At 42.3% G+C, this 12,266-nt stretch overlaps 1 protein-coding gene across 1 annotated transcript in view; it reads right to left on the bottom strand.

Moving 5' to 3' along the window:
- The window catches only part of cacna1fa (calcium channel, voltage-dependent, L type, alpha 1F subunit a), a gene marked incomplete at its 3' end in the record, with an annotated part of 242,326 nt that continues 230,060 nt past the window's right edge, over nucleotides 1-12,266 (bottom strand). Inside the window, 5 exon segments of the mRNA XM_084333608.1 lie at nucleotides 1-207; nucleotides 1,378-1,713; nucleotides 4,260-4,375; nucleotides 6,964-7,772; nucleotides 9,809-10,359. Coding sequence (XP_084189734.1) covers nucleotides 1-207; nucleotides 1,378-1,713; nucleotides 4,260-4,375; nucleotides 6,964-7,772; nucleotides 9,809-10,359 — 2,019 coding nt within the window.

Genomic DNA, 12,266 nt, shown 5'->3' with positions numbered 1-12,266 from the left:
TCAATATGAAACCACGCAGTTCATCTCGTCCGCCAGGTCGTCGTCGAGCCGCAGGTGTGGCTGACTGGTGCCGCGCGCGATCAGGTCGGAGGCGGCGCTCTCGATCTCGTCCACGGTCATGTGACAGGCCTCGGCGATCTCCCTCTTGGCAAAGCTCACAAACTTGGGGTCCCTGGCGTACAGACCCAGGCCCTCTGAGATCAGGATCTGCAGGTAAGATAAGATAAGACGTTCCTTTATTGATCCCCTTGGGGGAAATTCAGGCATCATAGCAGCATGGGGGAGGGGGGAGGGGGGGGGGGTATAGGTAGTAGAAGACACACAGGTACAGGTCACAGAATTATAGTACAGTGGAGAAGTAAAAACAGAATAAAAAGTCAAATATAATTTACTCTGGACATGCGCATATGGGCAACAAGGTGCAAGATGAGGGTATGTATGCCCTCTCAGTTATATTTGCCCTACAATAAATATAGTTACAATATATAATCTAATAATCTAATCTAATATATAATCAAAAAAATATATAAAAATGCTAAAATGCTAAATATATGATCCAATAGTCTAAATCTAATCTAATATATAATCTAAAAATGCTAAATGCTAAATAGGTAGGTAGAGGTAGGTAGAAAGACATGAAGAAGAAACAAAGGAATGAAATGAAGCAGAGAACTGATAATTTTTTTTTGTAACTCTAGTGTTTTTTGTAGATTTGTATTTGTTTATTGGACAGGTCTGGCAGAGAGGAGGGATGGGAGGATAGATGGGGGAAGACATGCGGCAAGGGTCGCCGGGTCCGGGAGTCGAACCCGGGACGGCCGCGTTGCACTACAGTGCGTTACGTGGTGCGCCACCCTGGCGGCCAAGGGCTTGTGTCCACAGCGGACGTTTTTTTCAAGACGGACCGCTTTGAAAGGCAAAAAAAAAAAGCTCAGAGCGCTTTCCTGAGTCTCGCGACTGCCGCGGGCGGCTCCGCCACTTCCTCGATGTTGATTGGTCAGTCGAAAAAAGTTACCTTGATGAGCGGCGCTCCTCTCCAAAAGTTTAATTAGTTTCAACTTTAGGCGCTGGGAGCGCTCCGCCCAAAACCGCTGCCGCAGAGAGCTCTAAAACGCGAGGCGCGGCGCTGGGAAAAGGAGCGCGCCTGTCGCGTCTGTAGCATAGAAATGAATGACAGAAAGGAGCTGACAACTCATAAAACGTCCGCGGTGGACACAAGCCCTAAGGGAACTGATTTGATCCTCCTCCTCTCTCTCCATCTCTATCAATCTCTCTATCTTTGTTTATATATATATATATATATATATATATATATATATATATATATATATATATATATATATATATATTAAAAGATCAGTTTGTTTTCCCGCTCACCGACTCCACCAGGCTGTCCGCGCTGCCCTTCTCCAGGAGGCCTTGGTTCACCGCCGGCATCCTCATGCTGGAGTAGTTCCGGCTCTGACCCGGGTACCAGCCGGGACGCGTCCCCGCGGGGAGGCTGGCGGAGCCGTCGCCCCACAGGGCCTGGTGGGTGCCCGTGGCTTCATCCACCAGGATCATGGGGGTGTAGAGCATCTTCCCCCTGCGTCCAGCGGCGGACGACCCCATCGGTCCCGGGGTAGCGGTGGCCCCCACGGCTAACGTGTTGGCCCAGGAGGTGGACGACAAGGAGGAGACACTGCTGCGCCTGGAGTCAAGACTGTGCTGAGTCTGGAGGAGGAGGAGGAGGAGGAGGAGGAGGAGGAGGAGGAGGAGGAGGAGGAGGAGGAGGAGGAGGAGGAGGAGGAGGTGGAGGTGGAGGAGGCAGAGGAGGAGGAGGTGTTGGTGGAGGAGAAAGGGGCAGAGGAGGAGGTGGAGGAGGAGCAGAGGAGGAGGGGGAGGAGGTGGGGTGGACATGGAGGAGGACATAAAGAAGAAGAGGAGGAGGAGGAGGAGGAGAATAAGAGGAGGTAGAGGAGGAGGATGTGGGGTGGACACATGGAGGAGGAGGAAGATGAGGAGGAGGTGGGGAGGGGGGGTCAACAACAAGATAGTGGATAGACAATTGTGGTTAAAAGTTCACAACTTCCTTATTATGTACATATTTAAGTGTGTGCTAACTGCTAACGGACCAAGACGATTCTCTTGTATAACGGACGGGCTGACGATTACCCTAATCTCTCCTTTTCCCTAAACGATAATAAAACTGCTGTTGAACGTGCTTCTACCTTGTGTGTTTTGTTAATTCCAATCTGGTGACAGCTCGTACACCCCAGAGTCTGTCACACCTTATATATATATACCTTGTATACTGCACCTGTGTATACTGTACACTTACTTACTCATAGTATATATTTAGATTCTAGTGTTTATTGTAACATATTTATTGTAATGCATAATATAACTGATAGGGCATACAGACCCTCATCTGCACCTTGACTACACGGCCTACTTGCTCGTGATGCCTGAATTTCCCAAAGGGGATTAATAAAGGAATGTTTTATGGGCCGAGCTGAGCCGTGCGGGCAGGGTTTAAATACTCCGGTAGGACGAGCGCTTACAACGATGCATCAACTAGCCCCCCCTCCCCCCCTCGTTCATATGCAATGCCGGACAATGTGGGACGGACCTCCGCGACCAGTACTTGGAATGGCGATCAGATAATTGGATTCTTTTTTTTGCATTACATCAGAGACAAGGTAAGGACACTATATATCCAATCTTGCGTTGATCTGATATTCTTTTCTCCCGCGATCGAAGCTGTCTGTGTGGACTGTGTGTGTGCGGTTTACCGTTTACAAGCCCCATTTCATGCGTGCATGAGGAAGGATAATAACGATAATCTAGCGTTGATTTCAGGAAGATTCGATAATCAGGCGAAAAATTACAACGTGATAACTGGATTTCACTAAAGGGCTATTTTCGCGTCTTTTCCTGGGATTACTAAGAATCACCCAAACTATACTCATATTCAAAACGGAAATGTACGGATGAAAAAACAATCTGTTTTTTGCATGTTGACCAGAAGCAACTCACTGACAATCGACGGTATTATTAGATCCATAGCTATAATATTTCATATATTTTAAGCACTCGCACGTTTGGCTTTCTCCCCATTGAACAAAGTGATGGCATTCTACCCAGAAGGTAAACAACAACCCTGAATGAGTTAACACAGACTACCGCGGCAAGCCTAGTGTGTGTGTGTATATATTAGGGCTGGGACTTTATCGCATTAATTTCGATTAATTAACTACAGAAAGAATTCAAAGTAAAAAAAAAGTTTTATGCATTTAATCGCATGATGATTTTTCTTTATTGTGTAAGAATGTTACCTTTCAAATGAGACCAGACTCATGCATGTGCTATAAGTATAAAGTATAAAAAATCACAAATTACTTTTTTTCTTAGTCTGGTTTGTTCATAAAATAAATTAAATAAGAGAAATTGAGATCAATCAAGAGTTATTTTTTTCCAATGGTCAACTGTTCTGGAATGTACTTGAAAGTACTGCGTTTTACTTTTACCTCGAAAGTGCTTTAGTTTACAAAAGGTCCTTTGCGCTATATATAATATATATATATATATTATTCCTAAAATTACTGCACTTTGTTAAAAATTGCATTGGTCTGTGTAGTAGCTAATACAGGATTTTGCTGCTTAAACGTATGTATAATGTATATTCATTAGGGATGTCCGATATTATCGGCCTACCGATATTATCGGCCGATATCGGCATTAAAATGTGATATCGGAAAATATCGGTATCGGTTTTCAAATATTTTCTTTTTTTTATTTTCTTTTTTATATATTTTTTTTGCATGTCTTTATTTACCCAGGCAAGCAAGTAAGAACAAATTAAGATTTTATTTATTGTCAAAAGTATGCATAATGTTGTGTTAATTCCACAATAAGAGATATGTAATGTTAATTACCTGAAATTATTCCGTTTTTTGGGGGGGGGGAAATCCTGCATATATCGGTATCGGTTGATATCGGTATCGGAAATTAAGAGTTGGACAATATCGGTATATCAGTATCGGTAAAAAAGCCAATATCGAGCATCCCTAATATTCATTGATTCACTCGTATACCAAAATGTATTTGAATTGAAAATGTTTGCTTTTCGCATCAAATATTGATATGTGATTAAAATGTGATTAATTTCGATTAATTAACTATAAAGTCTCGAATTAATTCGATAATTTTTTTTTATCGAGTCCCACCACTAGTATATATACACACACACACGTGTGTGTCTGTGTGTGTGGTTTTACTTGTAGACGTGCCCTGCTGGGAGGGTCATTCCCTCGGTATGTTCCTGGGATGGGAAGCTCATCCATGCTGCTGCTCGCTGGCCTCAGACACTGGAGGTTAAAGGTCGGCTTTCGACCTGCGGGAAAACAAGACACATGATGAAACAAACCCGTCTACATTATGAACCAGAAACACGAAGGAACCTGTCTTGAGGCCTATTGTTTATTGTTTATTGTTTAAAAGGATCCCCATTAGCTGCCACCCAAGTGGGACGTTAGACGTCTAACTTGGGACGTTAGATCCTAATGTGATTTGCCTTACCTTATTTATTTTATCCTTGTTTTATATGAATAGAATAGATAGAAATACTTTAATTATCCAGAGGGAAATTTGACACTACAAAAATCGCTCACATTAAACATTTAGACAGAACAAAGTCATGAATAAGAATAACAAAACAAATAGCCTAGGAATAAGAATAGAATAAAATATACAGTAAAAAATATACAGAAGTCTACAGCAAGTGTAATATTGCAGTGTTGGTAACTGTCACCCTGTGCACAGTGATGCATTGTAAAGTCTGATGGCTGTCTGACTATGTCTGCACTTTATGCATTGATCTGTCTTTTTTACTGCTGTGAAGCACTTTGAGCTGCAATTCTTGTATGAAAGGTGCTATACAAATAAAGTTTATTATTATTATTATTATTATTAGGGATGTTCGATATTGGCTTTTTTACCGATACTGATATACCGATATTGTCCAACTCTTAATTTCCGATACCGATATCAACCGATACCGATATATGCAGGGTTCCCCCCCCCCCCCAAAAATGGAATAATTTCAGGTAATTAACATTACATATCTCTTGTTGTGGAATTAACACAACATTATGCATACTTTTGGCAATAAATAAAATCAGAATTTGTTCTTACTTGCTTGCCTGGGTAAATAAAGGTTATAGAAATGTAAAGATATGTAGATACCAGGTTCCTCTCTGTGTGTTCAGTAGAAAGCCATCTGGCTGCACGTTAGCCTAGCTTAGCACAATGAATGGAAGCGGACAGTGCCGGTTAGCCTAGCCATTGTCCAAATAACACCTCTCCCGAAGGCAAACCGGCACTGTCCGCTTCCATTCATTGTGCTAAGCTAGGCTAACGTGCAGCCAGATGGCTTTCTACTGAACGCACAGAGAGGAACCTGGTATCTATCTTTTCGTCTCTCTCTGGAGAAGACGGTAAGCAAATTTCCCAAACTGTTGGCGTGTTCCTTTTAAGTACAGTACTTGAGTAAAAGTACTTAGTTACTTTCCACCACTGATTTTAATGTACAGTTCTTTCCTCAACAACTTACACACAGTGTTTAACAATACGACAAACCCAGGGTACAATGGAGCTTGTGTACGGCGTCGGGACATATGAGAGACAGTAGACGTTATGAATATGAATATTATCCTACATACATTATACAGCGCTTTTCCTAAACAATGGTATAGGGGGCAGCGCCACTATGACAACACGCCAGCGCCACCATGTGTATACAAAAATAATAATAATAATTACATTTTCTTTTCTTCTTTATTTATTTACAGTCAAAGCTTGGGGCAAGCTTATACCTTAGTGTTCAGTGTTAGACTCAGACTCCCAAGATGCAACACTGAACGTCACAGGAAGTCCTTCATACCAACATCCATCAGACTGTACAACGCCTCACTGTGCCTCACTGAGTAAGTAAAGTGTACATCCCTGTATATCTTCCTGTACAGTTACTGTATATTACTGTATATTTTAGACTGTATCTTTTAGAATGTACAGTATATACATATTTTAGAATGTATATCTCTGACTGTGTATTCTTATTCTTATAGATTTTTTTACTACCTGAATGTTCATTGTGAGCGATCTGTGGTGCTGGATTTCCCCAGGATCAATAAAGTACTTCTATTCTATTCTTATATACTGTACTTAAATAAATAACTTATTTGGAACTTTTGTTAGCTGTTTTATAGAAATTCACTTTCTAAGCTGCAGGAAATTACAGCAAATGGCTTTCTTTATAGTCCCCCCTCCGTGAAAGGGTTAACCTTCTGTAGTGTGGTAGTGAAGGGTTAACCTTCTGTAGTGTGGTTGTGAAAGGGTTGACCCTTTGTTGTGTGGCAGGGAAAGGGTTAACCTTCTGTATTGTCACAGTGAAAGAGTTAACCATTTGGTAGTGTGGTAGTGAAAGGGTTAACCCTCTGTAGTGTGGTTGTGAAAGGATTGACCCTTTGTCATGTGGCAGTGAAAGGGTTAACCCTCTGTATTGTCCCAGTGAAAGGGTTAACCTTCTGTATTGTCACAGTGAAAGGGTTAACCATTTGGTAGTGTGGTAGTGAAAGGGTTAACCTTCTGTAGTGTGGTTGTGAAAGGGTTGACCCTTTGTCATGTGGCAGGGAAAGGGTTAACCTTCTGTATTGTCACAGTGAAAGAGTTAACCATTTAGTAGTGTGGTAGTGAAAGGGTTAACCTTCTGTAGTGTGGTTGTGAAAGGGTTGACCCTTTGTCATGTGGCAGTGAAAGGGTTAACGTCTGTATTGTCCCAGTGAAAGGGTTAACCTTCTGTATTGTCACAGTGAAAGGGTTAACCATTTGGTAGTGTGGTAGTGAAAGGGTTAAAGTACTGAGCACTACATATCTGGGGCCGAAAAACAACAACAACCATAACAATGAATAGGAGTTTGTCACCTGCAGGAAGGGACGGGAGGACGCGTCTCCTGACGAACTGCATCATGTCTGTGTTTTCACTTGCGTTGTAACCGTTTCCACTGTCCACCATGCTGCCGTTACCGTTACCGCTCATGGTGCTGGCGTTCCCATTGTATCCGTTCCCGCTAGATCCGTTCCCACTGTATCCGTTTCCGTTGTATTCGTTCCCATTGTATCCGTTTCCATCGTAGCCATTTCCATTAGATCCGTTCCCATTGTATCCGTTTCCATTGTATCCGTTCCCACTGTATCTGTTTCCATTATAAGCGTTGGCACTACCTCCAGTGACACTCACTGCGTTCATGTCAGCTCCACTGTAGCCATTCCCAGCTCCATTGTAGCCATTCCCAGCTCCATTCCCAGCTCCATTGTAGCCATTCCCAGCTCCATTGTAGCCATTCCCAGCTCCATTGTAGCTATTCCCAGCTCCATTGTAGCTATTCCCAGCTCCATTGTAGCCATTCCCAGCTCCATTGTAGCCATTCCCAGCTCCACTGTAGCCATTCCCAGCGTTGGCACTACCTCCAGTGACACTCACTGCGTTCATGTCAGTGCCATTGTAGCCATTCCCAGCTCCATTCCCAGCTCCATTGTAGCCATTCCCAGCTCCATTCCCAGCTCCATTGTAGCCATTCCCAGCTCCATTGTAGCCATTCCCAGCTCCATTGTAGCCATTCCCAGCTCCATTGTAGCCATTCCCAGCTACACTGTAGCCAGTGGGGATGTCTGCATCCAGGCTGTATTCACTGGGGGCACAGGAGAGACCCTGGACCTCTGGATACACAGCTCTAGGGATTCAAAAGACAAGACTTTTAGCAGACAAGAAGAATGGAAATGTTACTTTTTTGTCCACTAGCCACAAAGGCTGGTGGATTGAAAAGGTAATTAAACATTGAAACACATTGTGTGTTTTCTTTGCCTTGAATGTTATTATTATTATTATTATTATTATTATTATTATTATTATTATTATTATTATTATTATTATATTATTATTATTATTATTATTATTATTATTATTATTATTATTATTATTATTATTATTATTATTATTATTATTATTATTATTATTATTATTATTATTATTATTATTATTATTATTATTATTATATTATTATTATTATTATTATTATTATTATTATTATTATTATTATTATTATTATTATTATTATTATTATTATTATTATTATTATTATTATTATTATTATTATTATTATTATTATTATGGTCTGTAAAACCGTTGAGTTATTCATGTGTACCTATACTTCAGTGAAAATCACAAAAAAAATGCTTTGTTTCAATTTGTTATCTACTTTGTAGCAAACCATTAATTGCTATTTGCTGTATATAGTCACTCTTTCTCTCTCACACACACACACACACACACACACACACACACACACACACACACACACACACACACACACACACACACACACACACACACACACACACACACACACACACACACACACACACACACACACACACACACACACACAAATGTGAACGCCCTACCCAAAGCTGTAAAGGAATGTGAATCCCTGCCCACATTCAAAACCGCTCTTAAAGAGCACCTACGGGAGGCTGCGATTCGAAACTGGCCACCGTAAATGCCCAAAACCCCCACCACCTCCTAATAGACAGTCTCCTCCCCACCGCATGTATATATTCCCTCCCCGCCGTATGTATATTTCTCTCCCACCCACCCACCCCCCCCTAATGTACAGTCTCCTCCCCATCATATATATATACTCTGTCAGGATCTAGGGGTAACAGTACTGTATATTGGAATACCGTTTATGTCACAAATGTATCAGTACTAAATACCTATATGTCCCTATGCCATAAATGTCATGTATGTTGTGTATGTCATAAATGTCTATATGAATTGAAAATGGGGGACCCTGATGGAAACAAGACAAACGTCTTTCTCAGGTCTGCATCCCCTTAACAATTGTATGTATTGAGCCATACTGTATTGTACCCATTCTGCAATCTGTTAAATAAAGTTTTCATTCATTCATTCATTCACTCCGGTTTCCATTACGTGTTTAATTAAGTCCATGGAGTTTCCAGTGTTGTTACCACCGTTGCGTCGCAGATGGATGGTACACTCTGTTAGCTCCGTAGCTAATCCGCTCCTAGACTACCGTTAGCAGAACCGATAACGTCGGAGCTTATCAATACTCAGTTTTTTTCTAATTTCGGGGGGCATCCCTATATATCGTTCTAATGCCCAAGCCTAACACAGACACTGGATGCACTACATCCATACCTCATTTTTGCATTTGAAAAAGTTAGCATTTTGTATTACTTTAGTTTGTGGATTATTGTATATTTTGTATAGTGTTTGGAGTTTGGACATTTTTTTTACTGTATGAAGCACAATCTCAGGGGTCTCATACAGAACCAAGCATTTCACTGTAATGTACATGTACTTTATATGTGACCAATAAAAGCAAAACTTGAAAACTTGAAACACACACCCACGCACACGCACACGCACATGCACACACACACACACACACACACACACACACACACACACACACACACACACACACACACACACACACACACACACACACACACACACACACACACACACACACACACACACACACACACACACACACACACACACACACACACACACACACACACACACACACACACACACACACACACACACACACACACACACACACACACACACACACAATTCCTGTCTGATCCCTTACCCGTTGGCTGGTGCTGTGCTCGCTGCATCCACTTCGCTGTAATAACCCTGCTCATCTGGTGGGTATATTTCACCTCCTGCCGTTCCTGCTTCTCCAGACCAGACCTCTGCTTCTCCACCCGAAACATCTGCTCCAGCAGACCAAACCTCTGGTCCACCCGACCAAACCCCTGCTCCACCCGAAACATCTGCTCCAGCAGACCAAACCTCTGCTCCAGCAGACCAAACCTCTGCTCCAGCAGTCGCAACTTCTCCTCCACCAGACCAGACTTCTGCTTCACCAGTTGCAACTTCTGCTCCAACAGTTGCAACTTCTGCCCAAACAGTTGCAACTTCTGCTCCAACAGTTGCAACTTCTGCTCCACCGACTGCAACCTCTGCTCCAACAGTTGCAACTTCTGCTCCAACAGTTGCAACTTCTGCTGCACCGACTGCAACCTCTGCTCCAACAGTTGCAACTTCTGCTCCAACAGTTGCAACTTCTGCTCCACCGACTGCAACCTCTGCTCCAACAGTTGCAACTTCTGCTCCAACAGTTGCAACTTCTGCTCCACCGACTGCAACCTCTGCTCCAACAGTTGCAACCTCTCCTCCGCCGATTGCAACCTCTCCTCCGCCGATTGCAGCCTCTCCTCCACCGATCATAGCCTCGGACAGAGGAGTAGGAGGAGGAGACATCACCACGCTGTCAATGAAAGGGAGGAAGAGGAGAATGTTGGAAAAGAGTAGATAATAATATTTTAAAAGACTCCTAACCTGCAGTACCAACATGTGTACTTTATTGATACATAGTGTCGAGATTGTAAACTTTGAAACCCCCGATCGGTAATAAGATTTTAAAAAGAAGTAAAGAATGAAACACTTTTGAGGTAGTTTATTATAAAAAGTGAATGAAAGGGGGAGCTCCAGTAGCTCACCGCATATCTCGGCGCTATTTCTGCTATTTCTGCGGGGAAAAAATCTGGGGGACACGAGTTCGATTCCCGGACCCGCCGTCATTTCTCAGAATGTCTTCCCCTGCTCTACATCCCGTTTCAACCTGTTTCTGTCGGTCATGCTTGACCAGAAAAAGCGATAAAAGGTAAAAAAAAAAAAAGTGAATGAACAAGGTACTAGTTCTGGAATCACAGAGTTGGTCTGACCGGCCGGTCAAGTGGTCCAAAGCAAAGTGAAGAGATCCGCCTTCTGTGTCTTCCTCTCCCTCTCGTGTCATGCTCTTTTTATGGCATATCATCACTTGGTGTGTGTGTGTGTGTGTGTGTGTGTGTGTGTGTGTGTGAAGAGAGGGAGTGTGTGTATGGAGAGTGGGGGCTTGGTGTGTGTGTGTGTGTGTGTGTGAGAGAGAGATAAAGTGGGGGGGTCTGGGACCCGTGTGTGTGTGTGTGTGTGGTGAGATAGAGGGAGAGAGAGAGAGGGAGGGAGAGTGGGGGAGATTTATGTGTGTGTGTGTGTGTCTTATCGTTGGTACTTAACCTGTATCTGGCCCCGTTTTATAATCCCTGGATAATCCTTGGTCAGTCATTATTCAGTCACTTGTGGCATTTCGTGTCAAATTAGTTGAGATAAGGCTATGTGTTCCGGAGCTGTTTAACAGCGTGTGTGTGTGTGAGTTTTTGTGGAGTAAGGAGAAGTGCACTACTGATAATAATCTGTGAGTGGCCATCTGGCTATAGCTTGCACTAGAATGTCCAAGAGAGAGAGAGAGAGAGAGAGAGAGAGAGAGAGAGAGAGAGAGAGAGAGAGAGAGAGAGAGAGAGAGAGTGAGAATCAAGGGAGCGGGGGAGGGAGTGGGATTTGTGTGTCAGGGAGTGAGAGGAGAATGTCTTTTCTATTAATTTACGTGTCATATTGTATCATATTTCAACAATAGATTCATACTGTAGATAGATATGAATGTAAAACACATATACTGATGTAATACATATAGATTAGAGTAAGGATGTGCATAAAGCAGCAGATTCTTGTGGTGGATTATTTCAATTATCCCGTATTTGTCAACTTTTATTAGTATGTTATGACGTATGATTGAGCATGAGCAATGTTCATTATTTATGTGTGAATTTAATACAGTACACTTAGTTTTGTTTGCAGGCTGACGTATTTGCATGTATAATTGTGTTAAATAGGAACAGCCTTTATTTATTTCTCTCATACCAAAACATATTTTTAACACTCCAGCTAACAGTTTTGAGCAATTATGAACAGGGTATACCTAACAATTTGGTTGGCGAACGTGGCCGATAAGATAAAGACTTTCCTGGCCACATGTCAAATTTAACAGGGATATCATTTGATACACTTGCGGTTAGGGGAAGCATCATATTGGTCCAAATATAAGACGACCCTGATTATAAGACGACCCCTCCTTTTCAATGACGAATTACACTTTTTTTTTGATAAGACTAAATCTTGTTATTGGAAAGAAAATAATTGTATTTGAAAATAATGATAATAAAAGGTGCGTTCAAAGCTGTAGGGGACCAGTACGGGTCGGGACAGAGCCCTGGAGACTAGCTGTAGGGGACCAGTACGGGTCGGG

The sequence above is a fragment of the Notolepis coatsorum genome (genome assembly GCF_963971535.1).
Source record: "Notolepis coatsorum genome assembly, chromosome: 17".
NCBI lineage: Eukaryota > Metazoa > Chordata > Actinopteri > Aulopiformes > Paralepididae > Notolepis > Notolepis coatsorum.
The sequence above is the reverse complement of the archived record's forward strand: the minus strand, read 5'-3'. Positions and strand labels throughout refer to the sequence as shown.